The sequence below is a fragment of the Apodemus sylvaticus genome, chromosome 3 (assembly GCF_947179515.1).
Source record: "Apodemus sylvaticus chromosome 3, mApoSyl1.1, whole genome shotgun sequence".
NCBI classification, from domain to species: Eukaryota; Metazoa; Chordata; class Mammalia; order Rodentia; family Muridae; genus Apodemus; species Apodemus sylvaticus.
The window spans coordinates 23,371,252-23,388,980 of record NC_067474.1 but is presented as its reverse complement, the minus strand read 5'-3'; the positions used below and the strand labels follow the sequence as shown (position 1 = coordinate 23,388,980).

The following is a 17,729-nucleotide window of genomic DNA, read 5'->3' as shown; positions in this document are numbered from 1 at the left end:
CCCCTGTTCCTCCATCTACCCCTTCCCACTTCCCTGTTCTGGTATTCCCCTATACTGTTGCATTAAGTCTTTCCAGAACCAGGGGCCACTCCTCCATTCTTCTTGTACCTCATTTGATGTGTGGATTATGTTTTGGGAATTCCAGTCTTCAGGCTAATATCCACTTATTAGTGAGTGCATACCATGATTGATCTTTTGAGACTGTGTTACCTCACTTAGTATGATGTTCTCCAGCTCCATCCATTTGTCTAAGAATTTCATTATTTTTTTGAATCATGTCCAATAACTTATGAGCCAATACTCTATATAGTTAAGACATGTAAAACATTGATACCTTTAAAACTAATTAGAAATAAAAATGAAGCAATCATACAAATCTCATAAATTTAAACCAAATACATTTTTTCCAGCTGTAATTTCAGGGGAATAAAGCACTTTGAACCCAATCATCACCATGATAGAAATTTTTCTAGGAGAATTAACCATTCCCACTTGTCCTAGAAGTTAAGGCTGCTGGCCCTTTAAGAAGCAGTTTTTCTCCAGCTGTGTTTGACTCCTACTTAGGAATGTGAGGCACCTTAAATCAGCCTCCTCTGTGTAAACTGTGACTGGCAGGACTGCCAGCAGATTACATTTTTTTTTTTACCATTTTTTTTCAACATACAAAACAACAATCATTCAGCCAATCCAAACAATAGACAAACATAAATTGACACACATATGGACAGGTTTTGGTGCACCAAAGACAGACAATAGACAGAGAGGGTACTTGATGTCCCAAAGAGAGCCAAATATCTTAACCAGAACTAAGGAGATCTCCAGTAGGTTTCAGAGAGGAAACAGGATGTCTCCCATTTTCCTCTCCTCCCCAGGAAAGTTTTGAAATAGCTTTTAACCATTTTTATTCTTTTTTTGATACCACATCCTGCACATGAAAAAAATTGCTTTTCTGAAACCTGCTTTTTCTCTTGTTTGAGATTTAACTCCTTATCTTCTTTTTCTTCTGGGAATTCTGCCAGAGAAGGGAGGGGAGGCACAGTGGCAAACACTGATAGTTACTCCATAGTGCCCTGAATTTTTAACCCCTATTGGGTTCATAAAAAGAGAAAGAGGCTTAGAGAATGTGATATATGGTGGTATAGGGAAGGGGGTGCCTAGACAGACACACACACACAGACATGGTATAAAATAAAGTTTATTCAGAATAGATGATGAAAGTTAATAGGGTAGTGGAGACAGAGAAAGGCAGAGAGAGTGTGTAGATAAGTAGAGACTGGCCATGAACATGTGGAGAAAGGTGGGAGGGAAGGAGAGCCCAGGAATTTCTTTGCAGTCCAGGACTTACATTCTGCCCATGAGCAGTTTTTACTTTTGATTTCTGACTTCCAAAGAACTTTTTCTCTCACAGAGAGCTCAGCTCAGGCCAGCTGGATAAATTCCTCAGGTGTCAGCCAGCCCTCAGTGGAAGATTCTAAGTGGCGAAGTGAAGGGAGCAGTCCACCCATAGACTGTGACTGCGGACTTTAATTTTTCTAAAATTTTAAAGTCAAGGGGCTTGTTTTGGCTCTGGCTTTTTCTAGGCATTTGTCTTTGAGATAAATCTTGAAGTTAGAGTGACCATTTGTCCCTCGAAGTCTCGTAGCTCCTTTAAGAGGGCTACTTGCTCTCTGCAGCTATCACTTGGTGGAGAGAAGAAATTTTTTTAGGGGCTCTTCTGCTGGCAGCTTTCTCCTCCAAGTTGGCTTCCTCTCCAGGAGTCTCTTAAAGCCTGGATTAATTAATGGCATATCAGAAGGGGATGGGCCCATTGGGAGAGGAGGATAAAGAGAAGTCAGGGGAGTGGGTAGTGGGGCCTCAGACATGTCTATAATGACTGAGGAAGGTTTTGAAGGGTTCCTTTTGGAGGAAAGAGAGGTCATTGAGGCCGCCCGAGACAAGGGGCAGAGGCAATATTCAGCGACCGACAAAAGTTTCCATTTATCAGGATCCTTGGCCGCACCTTCTACTACATCATGAATGAGTCCCCAGTAAGAGAAAACAGTTGCAGGGACAGCATCGAGGCCCTGACTGGTCACTTTTTCTTTTAGTTCTCGACCTACTTTTTGCCATTTTTTTATGGTGGAACTCTGGCACATCAATGATAAAGCAGCGGCATGTCTGATCTATGAAAATATAAAATTTTATCAAATCTTTTTTTTAACTCTAACTCCCCTTTCCCTGAGAGAAGCTTTTATGTCTCTGATGAAGACCGCTTCTTTAGACAACTTCTGGCCCATTCCTTTGGGATGGAGAAATGTCAACTTACCAAGGACAACTTTCTCTCATGAGCGGTGAGAGCACTCCTCCAAATAGTTTCTTAGCGGCCTTCTCCGGGGGTGGTTTCCATCTGGCAAAGGTCCGTACCTCAAGCCCTACATTGAGATGCCACTTATCCTGTCCTACAGGACCTAGTTATTTAGGGGGTCGAGGAGGACCAAGCCTGAAAGAGAAAAGGGAGCAAGACCAAGCAAAGGGTTGTCTTGTCAAGGTCTTTTTAATGAAAGGCTGAAAGCCTGGTTATGAACACACAGTGAGAGGAAGTAGGGAGGGGGTAAGAGGCAATGCTAAAGGCACAGAAAGAGGGAAGGTCATCTAGGGCGGATGCTGACTGCAGGCTTGAAACATCTAGCAGTTTTTCTGGAATGCTGGTTCCGCCTAGGCAACCCAAGGTGTTCAGCCAAGATAAGGACCAGTTGATTCTCACGATCAGCCTTGTGTAAAGGAGGGGATGGTTCAGCTCCCGACAAAGTGTCAGTGGATTCTCAAGGTGAGAGCTGTTGAAAGTCTGGTTTCCCACAGTTTGGTCTCCCACAAAAATTGGACATATATAAAATATATAATCTTTACAAAGGCAAGTAAATTAAAATAAAATATTATATGACATATATGATATATAAATATTCTATAATATAATATATATATCCAGAGAAAATGATATCAAATTGTGAGCTCCCCAACTCCTATCCTAATCCATTGAAACATTATTCATAATATTCCAAATCATGACAATACTCTCTGTACCCACCAGCAGGTACATGCATAAAGAACGTAGTATATATGCCCAAGAGGATACTACAAGGCCTTTAGAAAAGGAGCCATTTTCATTTGCAACAACATTTGGTCCTGAAGGATATAAGACAGACATAGAAAAATAAATTCTGTGTGTGATATTACTTGTATGTGAAATCTGATAGAGACAAAGTTATAGTAGCCAAGAATGTCCCAGTGGTTGTCATGAGCTAAAGTGTGGAGAGAATGGGGGATGTTGGCCCAGATGGCACAAACTCTGAGTTACAAGAGGAGCACCTCGAGGACTATAGCATGCAGCGTGGTGATGACGAATGTGACCATGAATTTGAGTATAGACATCACAGAGACCACCTAGACTTTGTTGATTGAATATTACAAGATAAAGGTGAGATTATAATCATGTTGGATAAGAAGAGAAACTGTAGAAAGAAATAATTAGTTGCCTTTCAAAAGTGCTAAAGGAACAGTTATTGTACATAGTCTAAGCTTTGGTCAAGGGTAAGCACACCCTCAATATTTTTACACATGTAGTTTTACTGGTGGTGTGTTCTCTTAAGAACAGTAGTTGGGGAATAATGGACTGTCCAGTAGTATGCCCAGGTCGAGCAAGGTCATGGAGCCTGGACAGCAGTTGGTGTGAAAAGCCCCATGCAGGTGGTGTGTATGATTATTACCTTGGGAAAGGAGAAACAAATTATATGAGGATTTTTTTATGAAATGTAGAATTATGCACCCATAATGCCTGGGGATAAAAATGTTTCAGAGTTGCCTTTTAGGGGTCATTATAAAGAGATATCTTGGGGATAGGAGCTGCTAGGAGCACAAAGTTCATTTCTGTTTCAGATGCACTTTGTAGCCATAGGCTGAAAGTAACTTTATACACTATTCTGCATAATTTTGCACATGAAACAAAGTTTTGGTTTTTTTTTTAATATAAAACAAAGTATGTTATTTTCTAACTGTCATTGCTCATACAGCTCCTGGATGTGAAGCATTTGGGTTTTCAGGTGTTTGGAGTAGGCACACTCAACCTGTGGTGTCAAGGGATCCTATAGTAACTATTTTTCAGAGACAATAAAGACCTTGCTTACATGTGTTTTAAAAAAAAAAAAAAAAAAAAAAAAAAAAAAAAAAAAAAAAACTAAGCCACTGAGTGGGGCAGAATGTCTACCAGCTACTCAGGAAATGAAGTGTGATCTTACAACTCAAGTATGAGTGATACTTCATTGTCATAATATTATAAAATCTGAATGTGAATTTACCCAGATGTGTGATAGATTTGTGAAGTTAACGATCACCAAAATGAAAAAGAGAAAGCCATTAAATTTTAAGTTGCTAACCATCCCTCGTAGGTGAGTGATAGTGTCTATAATTCATAGTCAAGAATAGTAATATACACATCTTATTTAGATAAAAGCAGGCAAAGAAATGTGGGTTAAAAGTGGTGGGCCACACATGACCCAGGGCTTGGGTCACTGGGTGAGGAGGATAAGGTCTGCGCTCACCCCACACCTCTGCCAGCAGGCTCCCAGAAGCCACAGGACCCCACTGCAGGGGTGGAGGAGCGCAGTCTGAGGTCCCCAGGGAACTGGTGGAGTTTGGCATGGAGGTCTTGGCATGGAGGCCAAGGAGGGCAGGTTCTAGTTCTTGGACACCTCAGATACCGCTGGGCCTACGGGGCTGGTGCTGAAGGGAAAAGGGCAGGAGGAGAGCTCCGGCTGGTTCCGGTGGGGACGAGAGCTTGCTCTGCTGTGGGCAGCTTGACTTGGTGCTCCATTGCCCCAGCATGATGGATTCCAATAAGAAGAGGCATTCCATGGTTTTAAAGCATTTATTGTTGGCAGAGAGTGATGATGAGTGAAACAGTACCCTACTTTCTCAGGGTAGGCCTGAGGTTAAACACCTTTTGCCAGGAGGAGTATCTGGGAAGAACTTCATTGTCTTAGCCCTTCAGGCCTTTAGGTACCTCATTAAAATGGAGATCTGTCTTGAGCCTACTTGATCTGTGGTCATGTCCTCTACCTGTGGAGGGGATTGGGGCATTGCCCTACGTGACTGATGGTCACAGAATTATGGAGAGCTGAGACCTCGTGTCAGGAGCCTAGTGTCTGGGAACATGGCAAATCAATGCCTTCCATCCCTTGTAGGAACACCTGCTGGCTCACTGGGGTTTAACCCTAGCTCAACCAGAAGACAGGCTGCCTTTCAAAGTCCTACAAAAAAACATTTAAAAGAATGAGCCGTGCATGGGGTTAGGATCAGAGCAGAGTGAGTTCAGATCTAGCATAATGGTTAGCTAGTAAACAAACAAGGACTTCTTTTTCATTAAGAGAAAAGGTAGTAAAGAGACTAGTGAAAGTGAGTTTGGCTTTAGTTTGTCCTCCAAAGAAGGATTTTTTTGGTGGGGGTGTTGGTTTCAAGGAATATAACCCATGGTTTCTGACACTGAGCTGTTACCCAACTTTAAAAAAGAAAGAAAGAAAGAAAAAGACATTGAAGAAACCCATTTTGAAGGACTGTAAGGAAAAGGGCTTGCAAACAATTGGCTGTTGGAAAGGCCTGTCAGGTCTGTCAGGTTGGTGGAGCAGGCAGAGGGGCAGCTGAGGAAGCCACTGTGACAGGCCAGAGCTTCGGTGGAGGCAAAGCTGGCACACTCTATCAGAAGTAGCTGGGTTCAAAGTCTATTTGTAGATAACGAGAGAGATGAATACCGCTGAGGTTTACTCAACAGGCAAGTATAGGCCAGCAGTTTGTGAGGCCCTGTAGCTCTGTAATGGCGGTCCTCTGTGTTCAAAAATCATGTAACCAGAAAGCAATATGTATCTAAAGGTACCAACTTCCTAGAAACCGGCCCAGATAGACAGATCTCTTAATCTCTCCTTCTGGTCTTATCAAGTGGATGAATTAAGGACCAAAGAGATTATATTTCAGATGCTTTGAAAAATGTGTAGGCATTGCACGCTGTGTCCAGGGTTCTGCCATCATTTTTAAAAGGGCATTCAATGCATCTCAGACAACTGTGGAGAATGTGCATATTGTTTCTGTTACCTTCTCACCTTGCAGTCTTACCCATCCAGACAGACAGACAGACAGACACATTCTCCTGGAGTCTGGATGCTGTGTCCCTGCCATGTCCTTGTGTTGAATCCCTGACTCCCATGATGAAGGCATTCACATGTGGGACTTTTGAGAGGAGTGGATCATAAAGCTAGGCACTTGTGAGCCTCATGCCTTGCCTCATGTAACGCTTGTGAGTTATTAGGGAAACGCACCAATATGAAACAGTTCTTCGACAGACACCAAAGCTTCCAAATTCTTGATCTGGGTCATGAATGGCTAGAAATAAAATACTAGATTCTGTTGTTCATAAGCCACCCAGTCAATGCCATGGGCCATACAAGCTCAGCACACACACACACACACACACACACACACACACACACACACTATAATTAAGTTTGAATTTTGTATACTTTATTTTTTTAACCATATAGTTAAAAAGTATTTCCAGGCCCTTCTCATAGTTTTTCCTAAAGTCCTATTATATCATCCCAAAGAAGAGACCTTAGAGAGTCATTAATGTAGTTAAAAGATGTTTCCATCGAAACTTACAGGCTGTGCTGGGTGTGCTCCTGAGTTTCCCTTTGTGGGCTTACCAGTGTCATCCTGTGGTTCCCTCAGCTCTGACACTTGTCACGGGTGGGAGCTATCCTTGAGTTGCTTTCCCTGGATGACGCAGAGCAGGCTGTCTGTGCACCGGGCATTCCTTCTCCTCACATACCTGAGCAGGCCTGTGTGAACTACTGTACATGGGAGCCTGTGAGAACCCCGATTTCTGAGAGCTCTGGGGCAGTCAGGATACTGCTCACACCACAGTGCATAGTCTCTGGGCCAAGGTGTGACCCCTTTTCTTTCCATGGATGCCTAGGAATGGTTGAGGAGGAAACAGAATAGTGGCTCTCTGTTGCCAGCTCTGCTGGCCACAGGCCTGTGGGCTCTGGGCTTAAAAACTACTCCAAGTCATTTTGTCTTTCCTGGAGAGAAATGCTACTCCCTAGAGCAACAGTAGAGATCCTTCCAGGCATTAATTTCTATGACAGAGAATTGAACTCAAAAGAAAAAAATAACAAGTTGATGTTTTACTACGAACATAAATAGAAATTTCTGTAGCTCTTGGTTAGTCATTTTAGTCTACAAAGAGACACAACCAAAAGAATATGCGTGCATACGCTTAGAGCGTGATTTATTAGACAGCCAGAGCCTGGTTAGTTTCAAAGTGGCTGTCTGCAGGCTGGAGGGCTGAGAAAAGCAATAGCTGCTGCCCAGTGCTAGAAGCTGGAAAACCCTTTGTCACATTGCTAGGGAAATAAATTCAAAGGCTGGAGTTTGATTTCCTCTGATGGTGGTGGCAGCAGAAAGTCTCAGATACTAAAGGGGGGTTAGTTTCAAAAAGAAAGACAGGGAGGAAGGAAGGGAGGGAGGGAAGGAAGGAGGAAGGAAGGGAGGGAGGGAGAGAGGGTGGTTTGTCATATACCAGCTTCCTCCCTGTGTCACTTCTAGTCCCATCCAGGCTCCCAGATGATTGGATGATCCCACCTATGCTCAGAGTGCGTCCTCGCTCCTCACTTCCCCAGCTCTCCTGCCACACATCTCTGGAATCATCTACACAGATGCCCCTAGGACTGTGCTATACTAATTTTCCAGGCATCTCGCAGTCCACTAAAGTTGACAACCAAGATCAGCCATGGTAGTAAGACAGGGAACGCGCACGGCACTTTAGCCCTGACACTGGGACCCTTCTGCGCTGACTTGTGATGTCTGGGCGTCGGCTGTCCTCCAGTTCAACTAACACATACAGGGAACAAAGGGCTTTAAAACAAAATCCAGGTAGGTTGCATGGCTCAGCACATAAAGGAGCTTGCTGCTAAGCTACGACTTGAATTTGATTTTCAAGGCCCACATGGGAGGAGAGAAATGACTCCTTCCAATCATCTTCTAACCTTCTAATGCATAAGTGACACATATGTGCCCCTACACCAGTGAAAGTCATTAATTAATTACACACACACACACACACACACACACACACACACACATACTCGCACACAAGGGAGAGAGAGAGGGGGGGAAGAGAGAAGAAAAATTATTACTACCATGGAAAAGTACCTTGGCAACACTTCCAGAAAGGCTGAGGGTGAAGGGTGCAGGACTGACATTTTATATAAAAAGACAGCCTGTTCTTAAGTAGAAAATTTAAATTATATTGAGTGATGCAATCACTTTAACATTTTCTCCTAGGACTTTGTGCCCTATTTTAGTAACAAAAAGATCAGCTGTTCCTAACTATGCCCTTAAAATCAGCTTTCAAAAGAAATAAAAGGGATTTCTAAAAAGCTGGGGGGTGGGGGTAGGGAAAAGCTTGCCCTTATAAGGCTGTGATAACCTCATTTGGAAAGTAATTTCACGTGTTAGAGAGGTAATTCTCTCCTTGTCTGTGTGACAGACCCACAAGAGTCTAACAGATTTATCTAGCAACTTGACCAAGCTACAATAACACGGAGTCCTGTGGCAATTTAGAAGCATTAATGATGAGCAAATTGCAAAATCCTGGGGTGCACTTTTCCCTCTTTCTCATAATCTTGAAACCTTAACAAAGTCATCCAGTTCTCTCACTCCTGGGACCTCCCACAGCAGGGACTTTTGAGCCTCCCTTTATTGAAATGTGCTTTTGATCTTACTGGCTATAAACTGCCGGCTCGGGATGAGTAAATAGGAACCCACGGTTGTTAGATGGTGTTGAACGGGGACCAGTGATTGGAAGGCCTCACACAGGAAGAGGAAGCACATTGGTTGCAATGAAGGCAATGATGGTCTTCACAGGAACAGAGTTACCAAAGCATTCTCTAATCACAATCCCGTGCCATGCAGTATTTTAAGAGATCCCCTGTTTTCATATGATGCAAACATGTCTCCTGGTTTTAAAAGCGAGGATGACAAATCTAGCCTTTAAGACCTTAACTGGCCATGTATATGTATGATTCCAGACTTGGGGAGCAGTCCGCATCATCAGTCACTGAATCTGCCCACATGAAGCCCCGGCTGAGGCTAAAGGAGTCTTAGAAATAATAAGTCAAGGGTGTGTTTGTTCCACTGAATTCTAAACATTTTCCTTTTGTTATTAACTTTGTAATGCATCCTGCCCCAGGGTCTGGTTTCCCAAAACCTTTGAAAGTTTAGCTGCTCTCTATCTTGTTGGAATGGTGTCACTCACTGTAAGGAACACTATTGAAAGTAAATCTGTGATTTGTGTCCCAGTGTGGATGCTGGAGTCATGTGGAACTTGGTCATTGCGCCATCAGCAACATGGGTGTTCTTGTCAGATTGGAGGGGGAGGGAGGAGCAAGAAGGGAGAGACGACGGAGGGGGGCAAAGAGAGGGAGGGAGAGGCAGACAGACAAACAGACAAAGAATGGAAGGGGTGAGAAAAAGGGAGAAACTTTAAGCATGTCATAGTACAAATAATTATAGCAAGAAAGATTTCCATAGTTTATGTTTTCATTTTTACTTTATGTGTACATGCTCCCTGCCTGAACGCATGTGTACCACATATCTGCCTGATGCCCACAGAGGACATGGGAGGATCCTGGAACTGAAGTTAAAGACAGTTGTGAGCTACCTTACGGGTTCACAGAGCCAAACCCTGGTCCTCTGTAAGAGGAGCTAGCAAGGACTCTTAACCAATAATAAGCTGCCTTCTGATCAGAATTTTCTCTCTCCCTCCCACCCTCTCTCCCTTTCTCCCTCCTTCCCTCTTTTCTCTTCCCTCCCTCCCTTTCTCTCTCCCTCCCTCCCTCCCTCCCATTCTACTTCCCTCCCTCCCATTCTCCCTCCTTCCCTCCCTCCCTCCCTTTCTCTCTCCCTCCTTCCCTCCTTCCTTCCCTCCCTCCCTTTCTCCCTCCCTCTCCTTCTCTCTCTCCCTGCATACCTCCCTCCCTCCCTCCTTTTCTCCCTCCCTCCTTCCCTCCCTCCCTGCCTCCCTCCCTACCTACCCTCACCCAGCCTCTTCTGGCAATACACTTGAGTTTCTTTAGGTTAAAAAGAAACTAAAATAAGCATCTAAATGAAAGCAAGAATTTTCTTTCATTCTTTCTTATATATTTTTTGCTTTTAGTCAAGATGTTTTTGGTTTGTTTCTTTATTGGTTGTTTTATTTATTTACATTTCAAATGTCCCCTTTCCTGGAGGGTTTTCTTCCCTCCACAAAATCCCTATGCCTCCTCCCCTTTGCCTCTAAGAGGGTGCTCCTCCACCTACCCACTCCCGCCTCACTTCTCTAGCATACCCCTACACTGGAGCATCAGTCCTCCACAGGACCAAAGGCCTCCCCTCCCATTGATGCCACACAAGGCCATCCTCTGCTACATATGTAGCTGGAGCCATGGACCCATCCCTATAGACTCTTTGGTTAGTGGTTTAGTTTTCTTTCTTTCTTACACAAACAAAGCAACTGAAAGTCACTATGAGATGTTCTTCGCATCATATTTTTCATCTCAGTGAAACTAAAATCTTCTTTGAAGTCTTTAGAGAGAAACTGGAAGTTAATCCGTGATGAAGGCCTCATGGTGATGGATAAAGCCAAGGGTCTCTTCCTGCCTGAGGATGAAAACCTTCGGGAGAAGGGCGACTGGAGTCAGTTCACACTGTGGCAGCAAGGTGAGCCCTTGGCTTCTAGAGTATCTTCCTCATGCACCGACCAGGTGATGAGTGAGATGCCTTCTACCGACAGCTGCCTGTGACATAAGATCTGCCTGCACTGTCTTTAAACAAATGCATCTGCTTGTTTGTATACATATGTGTATATGGTGGATAAATAGGTAAGTGCTTTCAATTAGAGAGTACACTAGTCACTGTACCTCTACGTGTATGAGTAAGTGGAGAGCCCAGCACGTCTGTCACTGTCTCCGTGGGAGTGTCTCTGAACTGTACTTCCCGTTGTAAAGTGCAGTTTATGCTGGGGGACAAAATGACACCAGCATGGATGGGAGCCACTGCAGAGGATGAAGTTATTGGTGTTGTGTTATGTTATGACCGTTTTCTACTTCCTCATTCACAAGTTCCTTCTTGTTGTTCTTTTGGTTGATATTCAGTTGTTCTAGGAAACAATTTGGTTGAAATGCCTTCATATTCTTTATTAATATAAGCATTTAAGTTTGATGGATATGTGACTTCAGATGCTTAATCTATACTGTGTGTGATTTTTCACTTCAGTTTTTAAAAAGACTGAATTTATGTCTTGATTGCCATTTTGAATCAAAATAATTTGTGTGTGTGTGTATATGTGTGTGTGTGTGTGTGTGTGTGTGTAAGAGAGTATGTGCATTACAGGATTTAAGTGGAGAACTTCACATATGTTAGGCAAATGATGAAATACCAGGTTCTCTTCCCAGATCTTTTATTCCTTTTTGAATAATCAACTTTTTTCTTTTTATTATACTTTTATTATTTAAAACAAATTTTAAATTTAAATTATTTTGGCGCTCCCTCCTCCCTACCCACCCAACTTTAAGTCTCTTCTCAAAAAACAAACATAAACCCCAAACCAACAAAACCTCCGAAACAAAGAGAACAACATAAAATAACACCCCTTCTTCAACAACAAATTGTGACTACATAAAATCACATGAGAGCACACACACACACACACACCAAACAAATAACAATAATAATAAAAACTGCAGAATCTCTTGTGGGTTGGTCAACTCCTCCTGAACATGAGCCCTGCCCTGAACTGGCTGATAGACCCAGTGTCATTTTATTGAGAAAAACTGAATTTCCCTCCCAGCAGGTATAAATGACAGTCCAGTTGTTAGCCTTTACCCTAGTGGCTAGGTGTTTATTCACTCCATTTTTAAAAAATACAACAAATTAAATACAATAAGATAACAGAAACAATCACATCGAAGATAAACAAAACAAACCAACAAGGGTTAAAAAAGAAAAAGAAAGCACCCAAGAGAAGGCAGAAGAATCAAGAGACTCACTCATTTGCACATTCGGAAATCTCCTAAAAAAACACTAAATTATGGAAACCATAGTATAAACACAGAGGACCTGGTGAAGGCCTATGCTGGCCCCATGCATGCTGCTTCTGTAGATGTGAGTTCATTTAAGTTTTTCTCATTGATTTAGAGGGCCTTGTTTTCTTTCCACCATCCACTCTGTCTCTTACATTCCATCTGCTTTCTCTTCCATGGGGTTCCCTGAGTTCTGAGAAAAGGGATTTGATGGAGACATCTCGTTTAGTGCTGCGTATTCCAAGGTCTCTCATTCTGCAGAGTCTTTCTATGGGTCTCTGTACTTGTTCCTGTCTGGTGCAGTGAAGCTTTTCTGAAGATGGCTGAACAGGCCACTGATTTATGAGTATAGCAGAGTATCATTAGGAATCATTTCATCACTGCATTTTTTTTCTTTAGACCAGCATTACTTAGATTCTACTCTAGGTCCCTGGGCTATCTGGCCTCAGGTTCTTTGTCACCCAGGAAGTTTTGAGTATGCATTTAATTTTGAAGAGTGGGCCTTATGTCAAATCAGATATTGGTTGGTTATTCCCATATGCTTTGTGCCACCACTACACTAGCATATCTTGCAAGCAGTATCGTTGCAGATAAAGGATTCGTGGTTGATATGGTGTTTATATTTTTATTTCCATAATGTGGAGAGTGCCTTCTTGTGCCAAAGATACTAGGAAGTAGGGGTAAAAGCTCTATGTAGGCACCAGTTCAATATCTCTGCACGTGTAGGTGTTGTTTCAGGAATGGGGTCTTGCTGTCCATTTCTGAAGAGTAATCTATAGTCTTGTTAACAGCTTGGGTTGTTTGAAAATCCCTGTGGGCACGCTTTGGCCAGTAACTCTATTAGATGTAACCTAATTATGGTTACAGGAAGCTTCAGTTGGTGACAAGAGATGACCAATTGGGAATCCATATCTCCATTATTTGTGTATATTTCAGGAGGTTTCTACTGTATTATATTTCCATACTGTCTCCCAAATACTCTTCAGTTTTAGCTGTTGCTCCATGTATTCCCTCCCATACACCCCTGTTGATCTTTCCATCCACCCTCTCGCAACTCATCCGCATGTATTTATTCCGTTTCTCTTTCTTAACACGATCTATCTGTTCTCTCTAGTCCCTTATGCTATACCTACCCTCGGTGGGTCTGTATGGCTTACAGTTTGGTAATCATTGACCTAACACCAGATATACAATTAGAATCCAGTAATCAAATAATAACATTTTATCTTTTTTGGTCTGGGATACCTCACTCAGGATGCATTTGTGTTTTGGTTTCTTTTTGTTTTGTTTTGTTTGTTTTTCCATCAATTTACCTGCAGATTTCATGAGATCATTTTTTAACAGCCAGGTAATTCTCCTTTGTGTAAATGTACCATATTGTCTTCATCCACTCTTCAGTTGAGAGGCTTATAGGTTGTGTCTCATTTCTGGCTCTTATGAATAGATCTGAAATGAACATGGTTGAGCAAGTATCTCTGTGGTAGGATACTTTGTGTATATGTCCAAGAGTGGTATAGCTGGATCTTGAAGTAGATTGATTTCCATCGTTCTGTGGGACTGCCACCCTGACTTCCATAGTGGCTGTATAAGTCTAAACTCCCACCAGCAATGCATGAGTGTTCCCTTTACTTCACATCCTCTCCAGCATGAGCTGTCACTTCCTTTGTTGATTGTAGTCATTTGACAGCAGTTAGATGGAATCCCAAAGTAGTTTTGATTTACATTTCCCAGATGGCTAAGGATGCTGAACATTTAAGTGTTTCTCAGCCATTTGAGATTTCTCTGTTGAGAATTCTCCCTTTAGATATGTACCTTATTTTATAATTGGATTGTTTTATTGATACTAATTCCCTATAGAGTTCTTTGTATATTTATAAAATATATATTAGCTCTCTACCAGATGTGTAGTTGGTTAAACTCTTTCCCCATTCTATAGGCTACCACTTTGTCCAAATGGTGATGTGGCTCAGCAGTTAGAGGCTAGACTCAAAACCAAAAATATAAGAATAATCAACTGTTTAGCATTGAAGCATGATAGAACTGATAAATATCCTTTTTTTATAAGCTCATAAATAGCTACCTGCAGTTCTAGGGACCTGGGTTAGGGTTAGAGCACTGGATTGTACAAGCCCCTGTCCTTGCTTGCCAGAACTCTAACAAATTACTGTGATTACTGTTAAACATGTGCCTTGCTCACAAATTAAACAGTTATTGCCAACCATGACTAAAGTACAAAGGAACCATTATGACACATCTTTATTCTTGAGCCTAGGAGAAATGGTGCTAACAATCCTCCATCATTTCAGGATGACTAAAGCTTTAAGTCCTTCTCTGCGATCTGTGTGTGGCCCAGGATATGATGTGCTTGGAAACTGTATTTTAATGCATAAGGCTTGGAAACAACAAGCTCAGTTTACCCTGCTGTGCTGGGCAGCCACTGTCATTGATCAGAGTCATCATGCAAAATGAAATTTCTCTTCTCTGTTGTCTTAAATATTAAGATGAATATACCCAGGTCTCTAGCTCCATGAACATACCTGATAAAGTCAAATGCAAGTGGTGCATTATTCTTTTATATCTGTGTTGACTGTTAGATCTCTTGCCTGAGACATTTTCCCAAAGAAGCCAAGTTTGCTGCTTGCTGAGAATTAACTTTAGTGACAACTAATAAAAACACAAACAAATGCATGATGTTACTAATGCTAGGCATTCCTTATTCAATTACAAACTTAACTGAATGCTTTCTGTCTTGTAACCTGTTATGTAATAAAATGAGGATGTGTTCTTTGAAGCATAGGATTTGGAAATCATGGTCCTTGTTTATAGTCCTGGATGTATTCTCTCTGAATCTCCTTGAAAAGAGTAATGGAAGTAGTTGTATTGAGTATGGAGTAGTTCCCACTGCCAGTGAATACTGGCAAGGAGAGTATTGAGCATATGCCAATGATTCTGCAGTGTTACTGTGTAATGGGAACTCATTAGTAAAGGACAACAAAGAGGCAGTGCTGAGGTCTAGATTAGTCAGGATTCTCTAGAATAAAAGAACATATAGAATGAAGAGAGAGAGAGAGAGAGAGAAGGGAGGGATTTATTAGAATGATTTACAGGCCATAGTCCAGCTAATCCAACAATGACTGCCTATGAAAAGATCCAAGAATGCAATAGTAGTTCATTTTACGAGGCTGGAGGTCTCAGCTGGTCTTCAGTGTAAGCGGAATCCTGAAGCAGTAGACTATAATTTCAGTGAAGGAATGGACTTGATAGTGAGGGCAAGAGCAAGAAGGTAAAGAGAGAAACTGCCTCCTTCCAAGTCCTTTAAATAGGCTTCCAACAAAAGTCTGGTCCAGATTAGAGGTGTGTCTCCCCACCTCAAAAAATCTGGGTTGAAGATGTTACTCCCCACTTCAAAGATCCAGATTAGAAGTGGACCCTTCCCACTTCAAATGATTTAATTAAACAAAAATTCCCTCATAGGTTTGCCCATCACAAGGCGTATCTAAAACCCTAGATGTCAGATCTATGACAGCTGCACTGTAATCGGCAACTCTCTGCTCTCCTATATACTGTGGTACCCCTCTGTGTGGCAGTTTGTCCTGTGTATAGTAAGACCTGAGTAGCTTCCTTCCTGGGTACAGTGAATGTCATATGTCACTCTAAACATCTAACCATAGTGAGCAATACAGAAATTTTGTTTAGTGAGACCTTCCAATCACATGTGGATACTTAATGGGTTGCAAGCCATGGATGTTGAACCACCACTGCACAACCTTCTCCTGGGAGAGAACCTGTACTTAATGACTACATGAGATATACAAGCTGTATCCCTGATGCTTGAGACCAGAAATAGTTCAGGTTTCCAAGTTTTTCTGACCTGGGAAAAAGGGCACAGACTTTGCCAGTTGAGTATTCATGATCAAAGTGTGGTCTAGACCTGAGGTCATTTAAACACTATACCCAGAAAGCTCAGTTAGTTTCAGGTTGTGGATGTGTAGATTAGGGATCCTCACTTTTTATGTACCTAGAGGTTAAAACCCAGACCTCACCAGAGGAAGGCCTGGTGATAGGATCGATTTGGTAGTCGTGGCACAACTGACAAATCAGGTGTTGTACAAGCTTAGGTCTTACCAATGGGTGGCTGCTCTGGTGGCTTCAAGCTACCAGGCTTTACCCAGCTTCAGCTTGAGTGGCAGAGTCCCCTGCCAGCCCTCCCAAAACCTTGCTCATAGATGCCCTGGAAAAGCAGGGCTAAAACGTCCATTATGATGATTTATACATTGTATGTTATTCTTTCACGCTGGCGTAAATTGTTTGGCTCACGGAGACACGATATTACTAACTGTAAAGAGCACATAGCAGTGTGCCTGATTATGAAGCAAAAAGTTCATCTGAAAAGAGCTCATAAAATTGTAGAACCTGCTTCCTAAGTTTGGAGGTCCATTTGACTGAGGCAGAAGTCACGGTGTTGTATTTTATTTCTTTTCTTTTTTCTTTTTTTTTTTAATATTTTTCTTTTCTATATTCTTTGTTTACATTCCAAATGATTTCCCCTTTCCCAGATCGCCCCTCCACATATGTCCCATAAACCTTCTTTTCTCCACCCATTCTCCAATCACCTCCCTCCTTTTTCTCTGTCCTTTCTTAGAACTCATTTTGTTCTCAGCGTAAGACTATCTTAGTGTACATTAGCATTAAAGTCCAGATCATCTTTAGATGTAATTTCTTTTATAGGAATTTTGAATAGGAAAACAAAATTTTCTTTCTTTCAAAAACAAAACAAAACAAAATCTTATTGTTTTCCTCCTCCATGAAAGCCAGTGATGCTGTATACATTGAGTACATCTTCCCAGAAAGAGTGGAGAAATTTTACATGATCCAAGATGCTGAAGATGAAGTCTCATAATCTTTTCTTGATACAATTACTCATAAAAAACTTTTTTTTTGCTTAAAGATCCTGCTGTTCTTCAATTAAATGTCATTTTAGCAACACATAAAGATTCTTAATATATTGAAAAATACTCTAAATTCCAACTCAACATGTTTTGCTATCTCTTAGAAATGCATTTCCAGTTAGGCCTAGAGTATAAAGTATTCTCCTTTCTTAGAGGCTGTATTAATTTCCAGTGTGTAGTATAACAATTTGACACAAATTAGCGACTTGAAGGAATGGCTCAGATGGTTTCAGTGTGTTTCACTTGCTAAAACCAAGCCATTAGCCTTCAACAGGCTTCAGATTCTAGTATCTGCCCATGGCTTTTGGTGTGGGACCATGAAAGGCAGCCTGTGTTCTGGTTGAGCTAGATTTAAACTCCAAGACCCAGAAGATAATTTTGGAATGGGCAGAAGGCCATTTGCCATGCTCCCAGGCACTAGGCTCCTGATACAAGGCCTCAGCTCTCCATAATTCTGTGGCCATCATTCACATAGGACAACACCCCAAGCCCCTGTTATTCTGTCTGGACTCCACCCCTACAGTTACCTGGCAACAGCCAGGTAGGCCTGGCCTACTATAAAAGGGGCTGCTTGCCCCTCCTTCCTCTCTTACTCCTGCTTTCTGCTTGCTTCTCTCTTGCCCTCATGGGCTCTCCT

General features: G+C 42.0%; 1 protein-coding gene across 6 annotated transcripts in view; it reads left to right on the top strand.

Moving 5' to 3' along the window:
- Positions 1-17,729, top strand: part of Asph (aspartate beta-hydroxylase) — a 225,844-nt gene that overhangs the window by 187,258 nt on the left and 20,857 nt on the right. For all 6 annotated transcript variants that reach the window (XM_052176054.1, XM_052176053.1, XM_052176051.1 and 3 more), the window contains one exon: positions 10,647-10,782. In XM_052176054.1, the coding sequence (XP_052032014.1) occupies positions 10,647-10,782 (136 nt within the window). The remainder of the gene's footprint in view (positions 1-10,646; positions 10,783-17,729) is intronic.